Genomic DNA, 20,337 nt, shown 5'->3' with positions numbered 1-20,337 from the left:
CTAGAGCTCTTAAATGTCTTTTTGTTGGGTATTCTAGAACTCAAAAGGGTTATCATTGTTATTCATTTGATTTAAATAAATATTTTTGTGACAGCTAATGTTACCTTCTTTGAGTCTACTCCTTATGTTGAGTCTTCAATAGTTTCTTCTGGTTTGGATGATGATCTGCCCGTATATGTTGTCGAAAGTTCTCCTGGTTTGCAGGTTCCTTTGTCTTCTGCTCCGCCTCCTACTTCTACAGAACTCATGTTGTGTTTCAACGCCGTGCTCCGAACGAGGCTGCACAATGTATTACACCTTTTGAGAGATACACCACTCGGCTGAATGTTTCTATCGCGCCTTCTTTGCCGACGGTTCCTGATCCTGCACTAGGTACTTCCTCTTCTCCTATCGTTCCTGTTGTTTCCGATTTAGATGTTCCGATGCTCATCATAAGGGTGTTCGAAGTTGTACCCAACATCCCATTTCTAACTTCATTTCCTATTCTGGTTTGTCTTCTAGTTTTATTGCTTGTTTGTCTACAGTTGAGCGTCATCCTATTCCTAAGTCTGTTGCAGAGGCCTTGTCTAGTCCTGGATGGAGAGCTACTATGACTGAGGAATTATCTGTACTGGAGGAGAATTAGACATGGGACCTTGTTTCCTTACCATCTGGTAAGTCTGCTATTGGTTGTTGCTGGATATTTGTGGTAAAGGTCAACCCTGATGGTTCCTTGGCTCGTTTGAAGGCCAGACTTATTGCTAAGGGTTATGCCTAGGTATATGGTGTGGATTACCTGGATACTTTTTCTTCTGTTGCCAAGCTTACATCTGTGCATATTGATTTCTTTGGCTGCTACACATCATTGGCCTTTATTTCAGTTAGATGTGAAAAATGTCTTCTTACATGGTGATTTCCATGAGGAAGTATATATGGAGCAACCTCCTGGGCTTGTTGCTCAGGGGGAGTTTGGTAGGGTGTATAAGCTGAAGAAATCGTTGTATGGGCTGAAACAGTCGCCTCGAGCGTGGTTTGGCCGATTTACTGATGTTGTGTTGGAGTTTGGGTTGACACGATCTGAAAGTTACCATTCGGTGTTTTTTCGGCTATCGGATTCCGGAAGGATATTTTGATAGTCTATGTGGATGATATTGTCATCATAAGAGAGTATTGAGAATTTGAAAGCTCATTTGGGACAACAATTTCGGACTAAAGATCTGGGAAGACTGAAATATTTTTTGGGCATTGAAGTTGCTCAATCACGGAAAGGAATTTCGCTCTCACAGCGAAAGTATGTTCTTGGCCTGCTTTTAGAGATAGGGTTGTTGGGCGCTAAACCACTGGATACTCCTATGGATCTAAATTTGAAGCTTATGGCATATGATGGTGATGTTCTTGAGGATCCTGAGAAGTATCGGAGACATGTAGGGAAACTTAATTATTTGATTGTGACTAGGCGTGACATCTCCTTTCCTGTCAGTGTTCTGAGTCAGTTTTTGTCCGCTTCTCGGTGATCACATTAGGTTGCAGTTATACGGGTTCTATGATATATCAAGAAGGCTCTTGGATGTGGTGTCTTATATTTTAACCATGGTCATGGAAGGGTTGAGGGTTTTTCAGATGCTGACTGGGCAGGATCTCCAGTTGATCGGAGGTCTACTTCAGGATATTGTATGTTTGTTGGAGGGAACCTGGTGTCGTGGAAAAGCAAGAAACAGACCGTTGTAGCTCGATCTAGTGCAGAGTCCGAGTATCGTGCTATGGCTCATGGTACTTGTGAACTGATGTGGATCAAACAGTTGATGACTGAACTTGGGTTTGTAGACAATTCTCCTATGACTTTGTGGTGTGATAATCAGGCTGCTATCCATATTTCTACTAATCCTGTGTTTCATGAAAGGACGAAACACATTGAGATACATTGTCATTTTGTCCGTGAGAAGCTGCAACAAGGGATCATTTCTCCTCGGCATGTTTGAACGGGGGAGCAACTTGCTGATTTGTTTACCAAGTCTTTGGAAAGTATAAGGGTTGAGTATATTTGTAACAAGCTGGGCATGATTAACATCTATGCTCCAGCTTGAGGGGGAGTGTTAGAAGTCACAATGTAAAGAGGGGAGGGGAATCGTGATTTACTAATCACGATTTCTCTATGGGGGTATTTATGACTTTTGTTTTGTGTTTTTGGGGTTTTCCCTATTATATATTGAAATCGATGGGCAGTCCCAACCTTACGGTTGTGACTCCCAAGAGTTGCAGCACATCTTCTTCTTCCTCCCTCCTTTCTTCTTCTTTTACAGATTTACAATTTTAATTCCCTTTCCCTTTGTGTGGATCTCAGTTTTCCCTACTTTGATTGAAATGATCCATGTAGCCGACCTCATTTAGTTGGGATAAGGCTGAGTTGTTGTTCCAATGGGACATATTTCTAATTTTGAGGAGCATATCATAAGGAATGAGCAAGAACCTGTCCTGGTACATCCCTCCTATCGTCCATCGTATTTTGTGGAAGGTTATCTTCAGAATTTAATAGATTTTAAGTTAGCATGTTTCCAGATTTGAAGAGGATATCGTTCTGCAGCATAAAAGGGGATTTATTTCCAGAAATAAAGTAGGAGTCGATCAGTTATATTTGGGAGATTTACTTGCAATCAAGATTGCTGATTATGGGGAGATATTTTCTAGAAGTAACTCCACTTCGTGTGGGCCCCATGGGCAGCGGTGAGAAGATTGGTCTTGAAAATAAATTCCTTGCAGCAAAGATTAGAGAAAGGATTAATTCCAGGTTTGAGTGGGCCCATGACAGCTGGTGAAGATTGAATGCGAATTGAAGATTCAATTGCCAATACGTGGAGGACTCCTACAGTTGTAATAATTAGTTTTATTAGTTAGCTTATATGTAATCTTAGCTTATATGTAATCTGAAATTAAAATGTTAGTTAGATTTGGACTTTAATTGGATTTTCTTTAAATATATTTGTAATAGCCATTACCAGAGATGATTGAGATAAAGAATGCTTGAAGTTTTCTTCATGAAGCTGTGTGATTCAGTTGAGAGTTGAGATGCCTTGAAAGGGTGAGAGGCCCGAGAGAGAGTGAGAGACTCAATACAATTCTATTGTACCTTATTTTATTTTATTTTAATTTTCTTTTATTTTCAAACGGATTCTGTGAGAGATCTGTATTCTGAAGTCTACTGCAATCTAAGGCCTAACTACAGTGTTGGAATTCTGTAACCGGTCAATACAAGAAGCCCTATTGAATTCCAATCCACTGCTGATTGAAGACCTCTCAAAATAGCAAAGCGGTTCAGTTTTCTATGGTATTTTGCTGAAGATCTCCACTGCTAGACAGTACATCGATCCTATTCTAGGGTAGGTTCTTAGTTGAACTAGTCCTACATTTTGGTGACCCCTTGATCACATCAATTTGGGGTGACAATTTTTGAAGATTGGTACTTGCATAAGGCTTATTTGCTACCGGAAGGGGAAGATTGGATATTATTGGGATTTTGTTTGCATGGAGATTTAATTTTTTTTTATTGCAGATTATTTGCAATTGATGATGCTGATTATTATATGTTGGATGAATATTATTTATTGCAACCTATGCTTTATTTGTCCACGTGTCGTGCTACAAGTGAGGGGGAGATTGGTGATTCTTATTTGCTCAATTCATCGGATGAAGATTAATTTGTTCGTGTCATTTGCTCAAGATTATTTCAGTGAAGATTATTATTATTTATTTGTTCGTGTCCCCAACAACAATTTATCTATGAAGATGGTATTCATCAACAACAACAACAACAACAACAGCAGCAACAAATTCAGCCTTATCCCAACTAAATGGGGCCGGCTAAGATGGTATTCAACAACATTTATTTAGTCCACCAACAACTTGATGCTGCTACTTGGTTTGCAGTAACCTATATCGTATATTTATTAGTGGAATTTTATTTGGGACTTTTGTTTGAGGCTCAAGGGTGAATCTGATCTTTACTAATCATATCTTTGTTTGCAATAACTTATATTGTACTCTTCTTGCCTTCCTTGAGAAGGGCTTATGATGTAGCCGTTGGATGCTGCACTTTTATCTTTTTGTGAAGATTATTACCAACTACCGTTTTTTTTAAGAAATGCTTTTGGTGTTGCTGTTACTAATATGATATTGTTGCTTTGTTGCTAATTAATTTCATAGTTATCAAGGTGTCGCCATGCTGTCCATGCTGCTTGGTCGCCTTGGACGCCTTGCCCTTGCCGCCATGGCGGTGTCGCCTTGAATTTTGCCCCTCTAAAACGCCATGGTCGCTTTCCCGCCTTGATAACTATGATTAATTTTATTCGACACAAAGATTATTATCAATTGATGTTGCTGATGATTTGTGTGCTTGAGCTGATATTGCTACCAAAATGAAGTTTTCGTCGTGCTCACTGGCATCTACAATTGCTATTCAAGACTGGTGCTGTGTTTAATTTCTATTCTTGTTGGTCCAAGTTGAAGCCCTTGCTTTGTATACTTCAGCTTGAGGGGGAGTGTTAAAGTATGCACCACAACAGGGGGAGTTTCCTTGTCGTGGTTATTTGGGTTATGTTTCTTGTGTTATTTAATTTCTTTCCTAATCAGACTAGATTTCTATCTCCTAGCCATGCAAGAACTTGGTGAGATCTTGCTTTTTTGGAAAGGCGAGCCCAGATGAGTGGTGAAATGGCTGGTTTATATTATCTCGACCGAGATCTCGGTTCACTTAAGTTCCAGACTCATATAAAATGTGTAGATCTTGACCGAGACCAATCGAGATCTCGCTACTCTTGCTGGTCTCGACAGAGACCCCCAGAAAACCCAATTTGCATGGTTTTGATCCCATTTTCCATCGAAAATTCATCGAATTGTGCGGAGAAGCTTCATCCAACATCAAATTTGCTACATCTACAACGAATCCAAAGAATTTTGATTTAGTTTGGAGGATTACAAGGTAAACCATTTTTCCCAAATCTATTTTTTTTTTCCAAAAATATGTTCAAATCTTGGTGGTTGGGTGTCAAATTAATATATGTTACATAGCTTATATGAATTGTATGGAAGACTATGTGCGATTCTTCAACAACACTATGACATGGGAATCCTATGTGGCACATTCAGAGGAATACTTGATTCGGCAATATGACTTGGGATGATAGATGTAAATGTTAAGAGTAATGTATTTTACACTTTTACATTTTTAATGCATATTTAATTTGTTTTATATTAATTGTATGCTTTGATTGCTTTCTATTACTAAATTATGTGTAGAATAGGACCTATTAGTACATCGTAGCCTACCAAACTAGGGTCCGAAGTCAAACTCCTATTTGGTCTTTGATTTTGGACAACTTGATATTGCCATTGCGTTTAAATGGCCCATAATAGGCTGTATAGCCAAGTTTCAAGACCAAACTTGGTAGAAAACCCACCTAGTTCAAAAAACAAAAAAAAAAAGCACCAACTCGCTGAGAACTCGGTCCAACTCGGTTTTCTGGCTGGGCGAAACTAGTACTAAAACCGAGTTCTTGAACCATGCTCCTAGCTAGGCTAGGCTTCTTTTAGTTGTTTTCTATCTTTGGACTATCGCAAGGACTTCTATTCCTTGCGTGATTGTAATTGTTTGGTATGATATATAGTGCAGTAGGAGGACTGCTAAGAACATCGACTGCTTCTCTCTTAGGCAGCCTCCTCTCTTCTCCTTTCTTAATCTCTTTCTCCCTTCTCTCCTCTCTCCTCTATTCCAGTTACTGGTTACAGATCCTGGTTTGTCACAAAGACCAACTCCTCTTGCTGTAGGCTAAGAATGGAGCGTCCTAATGCATTGATAACACTATATAAAGAAAGAAACTGCTAGTCAATTAAAAAGTAATAAAACTAACAAAATTATACTCCTAACAATTAGCCCACGATTGGGTTGAAGATAAGCTTGTGAAATCCTGGAATTCTGGATTCAGTAAGCCATTTAAATGACCTCCAGCTGGCCCCACGAGATGTATGCTGTTAAGGTTTCTGATTTTCAGGAATCCAGAATCGCAAGCTTTAAAACCTCCAAATGGGTCAGACCTTTCCCCTTTTTCCTATTTGGGCGGGGAGAGGGGGGGGGGGGGGAGGAGACAACAAGGAGAGGTGGTTTATTACGCAAATGAAATATTTACCCAGTTAAAAGGGTTGTGAGCTACAATTGGGGATCTGTATGTTTTTGTCATTTTTCCAGAATGGAAGGTTGCTTCTGAAATAAGTTTACTTTCAATTTGTGTGTGGATACAGTGATCCCTAACTTCTATTGTCAGAGTGCAGAGTGAAGAAGTCCTCTGTGAAATCATTTGTTCTCGACTGTGAAGTTGTTGCTTATGACCGTGAAAAACAGAAGATTCAACCTTTCCAGGTATTTCATTTTCACATAATTTTTTTTTATGTCGTCTAGGTAAATTCAGTTTCAGGTGCAATATTAGGAGTTAGGTTGTTTAAATGGATAGCATAGGGACTTGTTTTTTTTCTTCGAAAAATGCTCTATTCTCTTCTTTAAAAATGTTATTTTGCTTTTAGTTCAGAGACTTCTTGGAAATTCTTTTATTAATTCGATGATTTCAATCAGATGCTTCTATCTGTTCTCTTTTTTCAGAATTTTTGCCTTTCTTCTGTTGATGGGATGAAGTTCTAACAACATTAAAAGGAGAGCAATAGATTTCTTGTTCCTCCTTTTTCACTCTGTTTCTTTCCTCTTCTTTCAACTGCAGTGAACTTTTTGATTCACATGGCTTTTCATTTATATTTGGAAGACCACGCCTGACTTTTTTCTTTTTTCGTTTTTTTGTTCAATTCTGCAATTGAGAAAATGTATTTATAGTGTAGCAACATACATTTTTGTAAACTCCAAGGGGGTTGCTTTGTTGGCAAGGACCAACGCCTCACAAATAAGAGGTCATGAGTTCAACTCTCCTTGGACCTAACCATCCAAAAAAAAAACCATGTATGTTTGGGAAGGTATTAGGGATATACGCAGGTGAAATACTCACATTACAAAATGGGCATTTTGTTCATTCATATCTTGGAGTGTAATGTTTTCTGAACTCAACATGGTCTAGCTCCAGCCACTTGACCTCTTTCATCAATAAAGCCCAGTCAAGGTGTGGGGGAACCTTATCTGCTTAGTTTTCTTTTACCTTACCCTGTTATCCTGTTATAATATTATCTGCTTAGTAAATTTCTTTATATGAACTTACTAGGCTTCTGTAATCCGTTGTTTCAAAGAATCTTATCTGTGGCATTAAATCCAGAAAAGGCTCAGTGAATAATTCCACCAATGTTTTAAAACGCATCGCATACTAGTTTTTTTGGTTGGGCTTGTTAGAGTTTATGTATTAGGGGTACTTTAGTCCATGTCTTTGTTATAAGTCACTAGAGTTGTAATTTTAACTTTTATTTCTTTTTATCTTTTACCTCCCCAAGGAGGTCTTTGTAATTCCCTGAAGTGTTTTTTAGTAATGTAAAGTAAATAGATGTTAGGAGAATTCTCTCCTAGCACATACGATTCCCTCATCCTCTCTTCTTCTCTTCTTCTCTTCTTCTGTTATCTTTTCTTCTTCTTCTCCTTCTTGCTGTAAAGCTCTCCTTCATTACTAGAATCTATTCACCTTTAAATCCTAACTTGGTATAAGAGTTAGGTTTGAGAGTCGACTAGGGTTCTAGCTGCCTTGTATCCTTCTTTGGAACCCTAGAAAATGTAGAGGGTTCCAATAGGAGGTTATACCATGTAAAGAAATACACAAGTAATCTAATGAAGTTCTCTCATCATCAAGAAGGTCATACACAAGAAGTTTGAGAAGTTTGAAGGAAGACATTGGGCAGTTTGCAGCTCAAATCAAAGAAAGCAGCCCAGATTACTGTTCCGTGAACAGTAACCCGAGAATTGAAAATGCTCTTCTTCTTCCTCATCAGAGCTTTGTTGGAGGTGGTACTTGGCCCATTCAAGTTGTCTTAGGGTCCGCTTTCAAACCCCCAAAAGCTTGGTTGCGAAGGAAGATAGCCCAAGGTCTGCAATTCCTTTTTTTGGCTCCTGCTACAGTAATTCCGCCAGCTCTGTTTCTGCTTCTTATTTGACTTCTTTTTTGGAAACCAATGCATTGAGATGGTTATTAGCTGATAAGATTGGAAGGTCTACATCTTGTTACACTTGTTGGGTATTATGCACTGAGGTTCTTTTGAAGTTTTTTGGTTGTTATGTGGTGTATGGCTGCTGTGAATGAAGTTCGGCTGCACATGAGGTGTTTGATTTAATTTTTGTGAAGGATTTATCCTCCTTTTTTTACTGTTGTGACTACTTAGGCAGTGTATTGCCCCTTGTTTGCTGGATATCTTGCCTGTGTTTGGGTAGAGTTTACTCCCCATTTGTGCAAGACACCTTTCATATTTGGATGGGCAGTGTATTGCCCTTTGTTTGCTGGATATCTTGCCTGTATTTGGGTAGAGTTTACTCCACACTTGTGCAAGACAACATTCTGATTTGTTTGGTTTTTTGGTACCATCTCTACTATTTCTGGGGCTGATTCTGAGGTTAGTGGACTACTTCCGGCTAGTGGTATCCCCACTATGGCTTCCTATGATAACCCCAACACCCAAATATCGGTTGTGAAGTTGGATACAACCAACGACTTGGACTGGTCTCGTTCTATGAAGATGTCTCTGAGAAGTAGAGGAAAGTTGGGGTATATTACTGGCTCTATTAAGGAGCCCGCTACTACTGATCCAGGATACCTGAAATGGGAAACTGAGAACTCCACCGTTATGACTTGGCTGGTCTTCTCCATGAAACCTGAAATAAGTAGGAGATTTATGGACAAGGAGACTGCAAAGGATATGTGGGATAATATTACCAGGACCTTTGATCGAGTTGGTGACTATGTAAAGATCTACCAAATTTACCAAAAGGTTATCAATATGAAGCATGGTGAGAGGAGCATCTCTAATTATTACAACACTGTTATTAGCCTGTGGCAGGAATATGATCACTACAGATACCTTCGGCTGTCCAATTCTGAAGATGAAGTTAAGGTCTACAAGAACCAGGAAGTTGAAAGGATCTTCTCTCTACTTGGTGGACTCAATCCCGAGTATGAGCCCATTCGTCTACAGATCCTAGGGAGGTCTCCCCTTCCATCCTTGGATGAAGTATGTAGTTACTTGCAAAGTGAGGAAACCAGGAGAGCAACCATGGATACTGCACCATCAATGGAGAAATCTGCTCTTGTTTCTAGTTCCCACAGAGACTGGAAAACCGGGGGGAAATGCCAAGGGCCAACTCGTGGAGATCACTGTGAGAGATTTAAATGTGATCATTGTGGAAAACTGGGACACACCAAGGATAGATGTTGGGACCTTCATGGGCAACCCCCAGGTATGCGTGGTGGTTCATCTGGTGCTCGGGGTGGCAAGCGAGGGGGAGCTAGGGCTCACTCTGTGACATCTGAGACTGAGACATCTAGATCCCAGTCTGCTATTGATTCTCTTTCACATGATGATATTGTAGCCCTCCGGCGGCTGATGTCCCACATTGGTCATTCCTCTAGTAGTTCTACCCCTGGAGGGTCCACTGCTTCTGCCTCAGCTCTGCAGGTCTCATCTGCCGCTCCTACTGCTCCCACTTGGATCATTGACTCCGGAGCCTCTGACCACATGACTGGTAAGTTATAGTATTATGATTCCTATTCCATTTGCTTTGGCCGGGACAAGGTAAGGGTTGCTAATGGTTCCCTTTCTTCTGTCTCTGGTAAGGGTAACGTGAGGGTTACTCCCTCTCTTTCTCTTGAGTCTGTTCTTCATGTCCCTGATTTTGCTACTAACCTATTATCAGTAAGTCACCTAACCAAATCCCTAAATTGTTGTGTCACTTTCTTTCCTTCCTATTGTCTTTTTCAGGATTTGGAGACAAAGAGGGTTATTGGCAGTGGGACTGAGAAAGGAAGACTCTACCTTCTTGAACCACGGTTACCTGATTCATCTACTGCTGCAGCTTATGTTTGTGGTCGGAGTGACCGTAGTACTTTGGAGTCTGTAATGCTTTGGCATCAACGTTTGGGTCATCCCTCTTTTGTTGTTATGAGGAGACAGTTACCCCATTTGTTTACTTTTTTTCCTTCTTCTAATGTTTTTCAGTGTGAATCATGTATTTTTGCTAAACATTGTCAAACATCTTATCCTTATCATAGTAATAGATCAACAGTTCCTTTTTCTCTTGTTCATTCTAATGTTTGGGGACCTTCTCCCACTACTTCTTTGTCTGGTTTTCGTTACTTTTTTCATTTGTGGATGACTATTCTAGATCCACTTGGACTGTTTTGTTGAAACAAAAGAGTGATGTTTGTGATGCCTTAAAGAGTTTGTATAACTTTATCAGTACTCAGTTTGGTACTCGAATTCAAATTGTTAGGTCTGATAAGGGGGGTGAGTACATGTATGGGAGGCTCCAACAATTCTTTACTGATAATGGCATTATCCACCAACTGGCATGTGTTGACACCCCTCAACAAAATGGGCTGGCTGAGAAAAAAAACCATTACTTGTTGGAAATCACCAGGAGTCTTCTATTTGGTATGCATGTGCCTAAGACTTTTTGGTCTGATGCACTTCTTACTACTGCCTTCCTTATTAACTGGATGCCATCTCCACTCCTTGGCTCCAAATCTCCCTTGGCACTCCTTTCTCCTCAATCCTCAGTCTCATCCTCCTCAGTCAAGTAATGCTTCTCCTTCTGAATTAGATCTTCCCATTGCTATGAGAAAGGGGAAGAGAGCCTGTACTAACCCCATAGCCCAGTTTGTTTCCTATGACTTTATTTCTCCTACAGGTATTGCCTTTTCCATTGCCCTTGAGTCTTCTTCCATTCCCAAAAATGTCACAGAAGCCTTATCCGATCCAAAATGGATGCAAGCAATGTCTGAGGAAGTGGTGGCCCTGGAGAAGAATAATACTTGGACACTGGTTGATCTTCTCAGGGGGAGAATTCCAGTTGGATGCAGATGGGTTTATACCATCGAGTATAGATTAGATGGTACGGTGGAAAGATATAATGCTCGACTGGTTGCAAAGGGGTACAGTCAAGTCTATGGTATTGACTACCAAGAGACCTTTGCCCCTGTAGCCAAGCATAACTCAATCCGGGTTCTTCTGTCAGTAGCAGTCAATAAAGATTGGCCAATGTACCAATTAGATGTGAAGAATGCATTTCTTCATAGAGATTTAGCAGAAGAAGTATACATGCAGCCCCCTCCTGGTTTTAAGTGTCCCTCAGCTGAAGGGAAAGTGTGTCTCTTGAAGAAAGCTTTCTATGGCCTCAAACAATCTCCTAAGGCCTGGTTTGAGAGATTTAGACAAGCCATCCTAAAGAATGGATATTACCGGAGTCGAGCTGACCACACTTTGTTTATCAAGAGAGGAAATGGTAGTCACAGCCAAGGATTTAAGTATCGGTATCGGGTATCGTATCGGTCAGGCGATTTTAAGAGACGTATCGTATCGTATCGGAGATACATATCAATCGGTGCAGAAATGCATGAAAATGATCAAAATACACATGAAAATACACTTTTGGACACAAAAAACAATATAAACAAGCAATTTGTGTCATATATCATGCATATATACTAAGAATTGTGAATAATCAATAACCAGACAAGTGCGGCACTTTGAAATTGTTATAAAAGATTAAAAGATGAAATTCCTTACATGTAGAGTCACTCTATTGCCATGAAGAATGTCGGGGTGGATCAAAGTCATGTCTGTAAGGGTCTTCAACAATAGGAGCGACTAGGATGATGTTGTGTCTTGTCCGAACATAAGCACAATCTCGAGCCACAAAATACGATGGTAGTGACTCTCCCACTCATAATAGAATCGTGTATCGCTCGGGTGGCTAATGTCACGAAAGCACTAGGTTGTGCTTGTGCTTGTGCTTGTGCTTGATTCTCTCCGTATCCATAACTTCCATACCCTACAGAAGCCCCATGTCCATAGCCTGAAGAAGAATCTGATGCATAATGCCCATGGCCTGATGAAGCACCAGCATAATCAGAACTAATGCTAAGTGACTCCATGCCACGCATAAACACATCACTATCATATGGATTGTGGGAGCGCTTGGCAGACTTGCCTTTATACGGCTTCCGCGAGTAAGTCTTATGGCCAGCAGGCTCAGGACCATGATCCATATCTTGGGTAGTACGTGTGTATCCTGCCTCACATGTGAACTGAACCCCAGCACGATGTTGTGAAGCCTCATGGCCACCACCACTACCTCCAGCACCACTACTACCTCCAGCACCATGGCCACCACCACCACTACCATCATCATCATCATCATCATCATCAGCAGCAGCAGCAACAGTAGTAGCAGCAACAGAACCACCACCACCATCACCATCACCATCACCATCGTTGTCTTCATCCTCATCATCAACATGTTGTTGAGTTCCTCCATACGGATGACCTGACGTCGTCCTCCTGACTAAACCTTCTTTAGAGCTACTTTCATTTTCTTCAACATTAGGACAAGGATCTTATGATGGTGGCTATGTTGCATCCTCATCCATCTGTTGAATGATGCTCTCTATCATTGGATCAGGTTTGGTTGTCTGGCGATCCTCACTTAATTGATCCATCACCAATACCTTATCGGTATCCTCTATCCATGCTCTAACTGGATCTTCATCGTCAAGTAGGTGGTTGATGTCGATTGGGTTGACATCTCCATCATCTCCTTCTCTTTCCAGCTCTAAATATTTAAGCTTCACCTTCATGTTGTAATGGACATACACTAGTTTCTACAACTTTGAATAACGGAGATGATTCCGGGGTTTGGTGTGTATCAACCCGAATGTACTCCAGTTACATTCGCAGCCACTAGAGGATGCCGTCACGGATAACACTCGAATTGCAATTCGGGTTAAGTGTGGAGCACTAGTACCCCCATAATTGAGCCACCAATCAGCTGTACAATAATAAATGAAATATTAAAAGACAAAACCTTAAAACAAATTTTAAATGATATAATAAATTAGATAAACCTAACTTACCTGGGTATTGTGTGCTCCTAGCATGGATAGCCATTCTATCAGCAAAATCACTAGTGGCCTCCCGAAAATACTTAGCCTAGAGAGGTATTAAAAAAATATATATATTATTTCCACTTCCACCAATCACTCTATTCTTGGTTTCAATCATTTATACAACTAATTTAGCTCTAACCTCATCCATGGCAAGTGTGGCCTTCGCTACATCTGGCTCCATTCTGTTCACAACATTCCTTAGGGTACGCAATCGATCCGGTCTACACCCTATATCATTGGAGTATTGGATATCCGGATTCAAATAATGTGCTGCACATGGTTTGTAATGGATGGTTAGAAACCTAGAAATTCTAATAATAAATAAATAAATAGTAACTTACTAACTACTAAGTGTTTAAAATGAAACCAAAGTCATATACTTATAAGATTACCTACCCAATGAACATCTTGAACCAACATCTTTTCCCATCGATCGGATATAATCTTCAAATTCTTCTTGTTTGATGTTGGGTTATTCTCATGTATTTTTCTCTTCACACATCCCATGGTCTCTACCATCTTACCCATGGTTTGCTTTTTATCCCCATCAACCTCTCGAAGCAGACAAAAGAGTGGCATCATAACATTATAAAGTCGGCCCATCGCAGCCCAAAATTTTGAGGAGGTGACAAGATCTTGAACAAATCTCCCAATTTCAGACCTTGCATAATTGCTAGTCAACCACTCAGTAGAGGTGAACATCTGTAGCAGCCCATGCTTTCGGGAAATGAGGCTATCAATTGCAATGTAATTTGTTGCAAATCTTGTTGTTGCAGGCCTCATTAAATCCCTTTGTGTGTAACTCTTCATCAATGCCAAAACCCAACTATGGTTGTAAATAAAGTTGGTGATTTTCCTTGCATTACCAACCAACTTTTGGACCTTGGGCAATTCTCCTATGTCCTTGAACATCAAATCTATGCAATGAGCTGCACATGGTGTCCAAAATAGATGTTGCCTCTTTAACATAAGCAACTGACCAGCCTTCTTGAAATTTGCTGCATTGTCAGTTACTACTTGGACAACATTTTTTTCTCTCATGTCCTCCACAACTTCATCCATTAACTTGTACAAGTAATTGGCATCTTTGATTTCACTAGATGCATTGACCGACTTGTGGAAGATCGTCCTTCCATTACAGTAGATAAGAAAATTGATGATGGATAATCTTGTTGGTCCACTCCATCCATCACACATGATGGTCACTCCATATAGTGGCCACTTCTCCTTGAACCTCTCCACATACTTATGCACCTCTTGGACAATATCATCTAAGTAAGGCCCAACAATCTCATGAGGTGTGGGTGGCTAACATTTTTCCCACACCGCTGAATCTCCTTTACCATGGCCTTGAAGTGGGGATCTTTGGCCTTATGTGGTGGAATCATAGAACTGTGGAACCATCTGGAGATTGCTCTGCCTATCCTTTTACTAAGTGTTTTGGGTTGAAAGTTTTCTTCAATCCTCTGTTGGCCAGCATCCCTTGGTCTATAGACATTAGGATCCATGTCTCTGATATCTGGGCTCTTCTTTCTCTTACCCTTACTACTCTTTGTAAACCGGTCAAACATCCCCTTCACATTGGTTGCTCTACTAAGGCCAATAGGCTGCTTACCCTTACTTAGAGATGGACGACAAGAGGAGCCAACACCAATATCTACAGGGCTCTGGTTGGATCGAGCTAATTGACTTCTAATCAATTGCTTAGCTCTCCATTGTTGCTCTTTTGCTTCATGTCTTGATTGTTTCATCGCCAATGCCAACTCTGGGTCCTCCTCTGCTTCCATATCCGATCCTTCATAATCTTCAAAATCTTCCATAAAATTTTCCACCAATGCATTAACATCATCATGTGCTTGCTTGAATTTTTTTTTTGGAATCTCTAAGGTGTTTTTGCATTGTCCTGCTTAACTCTACAGGGCACTTTTTAAAAACTCTCGGCTGTATCGATACGTATCGTTGTATCGTATCTATCTGTACGTCTCGGTCGATACGTCTCGATACAGTCAAGATATTTGCATTGTTTAAAAAAAAAGATACGTCTCGGCCTGTATCGTATCGACCATGACCGATACCGAGACGTATAGGCCGAGACGATACGATACGGTCCGAGACTTAAATCCTTGGTCACAGCTCTCATTGTTTATGCTGATGACATTGTACTAACTGGGAATGATGTTGCTGAGATAAATATTCCTGGACTCTTGAAATATTTCTTGGGTATTAAGGTATCTAGATCAAGGAAAGGAATCAACATATGCCAGAGGAAATTTGTATTGGACCTTCTGAAAGAGACAGGAAAGTTGGGGTGTAAACCAGCCACCTCTCCAATTGATCCGAATCACAAGCTTGGTGATGAATGTGGTTCTCCTCTCATAGATGCAGGCAAGTATCAAAGATTAGTTGGGAAACTAATCAATCTCTCCTTAACTCGACCAGACATCACTTATGCAATAGGAGTGGTGAGTTAGTTTATGCATTCTCCCAGGAGTGGACATCTGGATGTAGTGTGTCGCATCATTGAGTACTTGAAATCCTGCCCAGGAAAGGGTCTTCTATTTGCCAAGCATGACCATTTGCAGATCGAAGGTTACACAGATGCTGATTGGGCTGGTTCAGTCTTTGACAGGAGATCTACTTCTGGATGCTGCACTTTTGTGGGTGGTAATCTAGTTACTTGGAGGAGCAAGAAACAACCAGTTGTAGCTAGATCTAGCGCGGAGGTAGAGTTTAGAGCCATTGCTCATGGAGTGTGTGAACTTATATGGCTAAAGAGACTACTTCAAGACTTGAGTTTTGACACAGAAGGACCAATGAGAATCTATTGTGACAACTAGGCTGCTATAAGTATTGCCCACAATCCGGTTCAACATGATCGAACCAAACATATTGAGGTTGATTTACATTTCATCAAAGAGAAGCTGGATTCTGGTTGCATTTGTACTCCTTTTGTGAAGACAGGTGATCAAGTAGCAGATATCTTCACCAAGGGTCTCATCTCTGGCCTATTTAGTACCTTATTGTGCAAGCTGGGAATGTATGACATTTATTCTCCAGCTTGAGGGGGAGTGTTAGAGTTTATGTATTAGGGGAACTTTAGTCCATGTCTTTGTTATAAGTCACTAGAGTTGTAATTTTAACTTTTATTTCTTTTTATCTTTTACCTCCCCAAGGAGGTCTTTGTAATTCCCTAAAGTGTTTTTTAGTAATGTAAAGTAAATAGATGTTAGGAGAATTCTCTCCTAACACATACGATTCCCTCATCCTCTCTTCTTCTCTTCTTCTTCTCCTTCTTGCTGTAAAGCTCTCCTCCATTACTAGAATCTATTCACCTTTAAATCCTAACTGGGCTACCTAGGATCCAAAGGCTTTAGTCTTCTGGTCTGATCACTGGATTGGGTATGCATAATAAAATGCTTTTAACAAGAAGACTGCTAACCCTACTGATTGAACTTCTGAATTAACCTGACCTAAATTTCAGTTAGTTCGTATTTTATTTCTACATCTGCTATCATCATTGGTTTTGGATTTTGAGATCAGACCAGTTCATACTTTTGGTTCTTAAGTTCTATGACCAGATTCTTTTAAGATCTGTTTCTTACATCTGATTAAAATCTTTTTATAGTTCTGTCTGCGTATTTCTAACTTGTATTTTTCATAAGTAATGAAGTAGCCCTTTGTCCCTATATTAGTGTATAGGGAAAATGCTGTACACACCGCCAGACCCAAAGTCCCTCTCACATGCTCTCTCCTCCGTTCTCCCTGTCCCTCTGTTGCATGAACCGGGCTCCAACCCCCAATTGGCTACCACTTAGAAAGCACAGGCTGCACTAGTGACATGGCAATCCTTTCCCCTAGTATATATTGGCTGATCATACTTTTTTAATATGTGTCCTAGATACATATATGGAATATTATGAGGTTTTCATTCGCAAGTCACTTGTTTTGTTTGTATCTGAAAAGTTTCTGTTTTGGAAGAAAATATTGCATTGCTTTGGCCTTTACAATATTCTGTATCATCGTTATGTCCACCATCATCATTAAATATTTATCCCAATTAGCTGGGGCTGGCTGCACAAATTGGTTTCACAATCACATTCTATTTGGTGTAAAATCTTTCCTTGGGGTGTCCATTTTAGAATTTTCCCAACACTCCCCACCCACTACCCCCCTCAATTTTAACCCTTTTCTTCCCCCCTTGATGTTGCTGTCATTGAGTACTGCTTAATTTTGACAAAAAAAATGCTGCTTAATTAGTTGGCATTTCTGGCAGATCCTCAGTACTCGTGCTCGTAAAGGGGTGACCTTGAGTGACGTGAAAGTCGATGTTTGCATCTTTGCTTTTGATTTATTGTACATCAATGGACGGCCATTACTTCCAGAGCAGCTTAATATTCGTAGACAGGTAAATTTTAATTAGTTGTTACTTGTTAGAACTACAAAAAAGAAAAGAATTTAGTGTGCCTTCTCTTTCTTACTGTAAGTTTTCTGGACAAGGGGATCCATTATGGTTTATGAAGTTCTCTATAGAACAGTAATCACCTCCCTGTGTTACTATTATGGACAGGTTTCCTGATGTAAAAGTAATTGCCCCAGTGCTAAAAAAATACATGGTATTCTTATTTTTTCCGTCTAACTATTTAATGGCTATGGATGTTGATAATAGTCATAAGCAAGTTGAATTATTATGCTAGTTGTTTATGAATAGATGCCTGTGCAATATCTTCTTACTTGTAAGGACCTTTGAAGGAAGTGGGGAATACTCTAAATAGTAACGGGTATCTCCACCCTGAATGATTGAAGGGGCATCACTTCAACAACTTTAACAATTGGCAAGTTTGAGGGTTTATATCACAGCTCTTAGTGATGTTTGATTTCCTCATGAGGCTTGTGTTGCCATGCTGCAGACTTGAAGGGATATACGTGGACTAATGCAGTTGCTGATGCAGGTTTATCACCAAACTGGGCTTCTTTCCTTAGAAATAAGTCTAGGGTTGGGTTATAAATATGTTAGGCCTTTGGTCCCATGGGTTTTCGATGTAATAGGTCACTTTTATGGACCTAAAGTAGGGGTACATAAGTTGCATATGGGATTAGCCCTATACTTAGTTTACTTTCATGTTTTAGTGTTTTAAATTGAACCGGTTGAACCATTGGTCCAATTTAAGTATTTTAGAATATTCTTTTAGATAGAATCTTTTTAACTTAAAGTATATTTTAGGGTCCACACCTCTACATGAATTTAGAGAGGGAGTGTTTTGTATTTAGACTCAGCCTGGGATTTCCTATTCCTAGGCTGCATAGGAATTAGGCCTTTGGCCAATATAAATAAAGAACAACCATGTGGCTCCTCTTTTCCTCACTGTTTTGGAAAATTCTGCTCAAGCTGCTTTGCAACTTTGTTCTCTCCTTTGGAGATTGTCTTGTGTTTGATCAAGATTGGTGGGATTGGTGTTTGATCTAATTGACACCTTGCGGTGTGAAGCCCCGGTGGTTCGTTGGTGGGATTGGTGTTTGATCCAATCAATTTTCTGCGGTGATGTAGGAGAATCTTGGACCAGGCTGACCCAACTGGTGCACTACCTTGGACCGATCCAAACCCAATTGCATGGAGATGAACCGGGTCCAATTTGAATTCTTGGACCAAGTAGGATTTTAGGAATTTATCTTATTTGGGGAAATAATGTGTTTTAGTTTATTTTATTCTCTTTACTTCAGAATTTACAGTTAGTTACGTAGGATTAGAGGGTGAGTTTTATTTTTTAAGTCTTTTAATTTTCTTTATATATGATGTAATCCCCCATCTTTGAAATTTAGTGAATGAATTGAGTTTATGAGTTTGTGCGTGTGCACGCTCTCCCCCCTCCCTCCTCCTCCTACGATTTCTTCTCTTCCCCCCCTGCAATTCTGATTTCTATCTAGCTTTTCCTCTTCTCCTATTCTGTCCCCCATTATCTGGTATTGGAGACGAAGGATCCCATCTTCCTCCTTCCCTTGTGATCTCTTTTCCCCATTCTGTTCTCCTTCCTCCTTTTTTTTTTTCCTAGAGAAGTGAATGAGCTAAAACGTGTTAAAGGGAGAGGCAAATTTGGAATTTCAGAAGAATAGGGATAAAACAGAACAAAACTCAGAAATAAGAGTTGGAAAGTAAATAGAGAACTATGTCCTTACTTGCAAATGAGAAAAATTGCATCTTCTTCTTCATTCGATTAACCAAACTGTACTCACGACAACCAGGCTCGATTGCGGATGCAAAAACTCTCTCATATGGAGTTCGATCAACTTGAAATTGTGGATGACGTATCGTAACCCATATCCTTCTTGACTGCAAACAACAGAGTCCAAGAAAAAACACCAAATAGCAGTATGTCTTGCTCTGCAACTAATTCTGGCGGACAAGTAAAACCAGATTCTGACTTTAATCTCCCAAATCCTTTTGTATTTCAGTCAGAAATTCAGGTGGGTAAGTCGCCCTAGAGTGTAGGACCTTCACTCCTAATTTCAGATGGATCAGTTAAAGGATGATTGGAATTGATTCGGATTTGACTAGTTGCAGGTAATGCTGGAAAACAGGGTACGGCTGGGAAAAACTTTAGGAACTCAATGGTTAGGGCAGACTGGGAGAAGGAAGAAGAAAACATACCTGGTTTCAGGGAACTCCACTGCTGCAGGTTCGAACTCCATCGCAGGCGGACACAGATAGACTCCCATTAAAAGTGGAACTTCAACCCATCATCTTCCTCATTTTCCGCCTTTTCTCGCACTACTTTTCTGGTTCAAGTAAGAGTCCATATCCCAAACGGTAACACTTTATTTTCTGTTTTCCTTCCCATAGTACCCCTACCCCCACCTTATTCCTTTTAAAATTTTCTTCCAATTTTTACCCCTTCTTACCCCATACGCAATATTCTTTTGTGTTTAGCTTCCAATTTTTTTTCTCTTTTCAGAATTGCCCCTCAATTCTATTATTATTCCACATTTTTTTAGTATTTTCCAAATTTACCCTTCCCCACCCATAGTTGCACCACACTTCTTTTTTTCTCTTTAACTCCACTACCCAAATGAATCCTGAAGACTGGCCAGAATACGTCAACAAAATGACAAAGTCCTAAGAATCGTGAAGCAAACCTTGAATGGTTGAAGTTTAAGTTAAAGCTCCATGATCAGATTTCGACCTAGGAAGTTGAAGATCACAATGAAATCAGCGGTTCGATCAAAGAATTGAAATTCCATGATC

At 40.1% G+C, this 20,337-nt stretch overlaps 1 protein-coding gene across 2 annotated transcripts in view; it reads left to right on the top strand.

The window, feature by feature from the left end:
* Nucleotides 1–20,337, top strand: part of LOC122655930 (DNA ligase 1) — a 59,473-nt gene that overhangs the window by 27,392 nt on the left and 11,744 nt on the right. For both annotated transcript variants that reach the window (XR_006332018.1, XM_043850320.1), the window contains 2 exons: nt 6,298–6,385; nt 17,374–17,505. Coding sequence is in view for 1 of the 2 variants with exons in the window: in XM_043850320.1 (XP_043706255.1) it covers nt 6,298–6,385; nt 17,374–17,505 (220 nt within the window). In the remaining variant the exon portion in view is untranslated. The remainder of the gene's footprint in view (nt 1–6,297; nt 6,386–17,373; nt 17,506–20,337) is intronic.

The sequence above is a fragment of the Telopea speciosissima genome, chromosome 3 (genome assembly GCF_018873765.1).
Source record: "Telopea speciosissima isolate NSW1024214 ecotype Mountain lineage chromosome 3, Tspe_v1, whole genome shotgun sequence".
Classification (NCBI taxonomy): domain Eukaryota; kingdom Viridiplantae; phylum Streptophyta; class Magnoliopsida; order Proteales; family Proteaceae; genus Telopea; species Telopea speciosissima.
The sequence above is the reverse complement of the archived record's forward strand: the minus strand, read 5'-3'. Positions and strand labels throughout refer to the sequence as shown.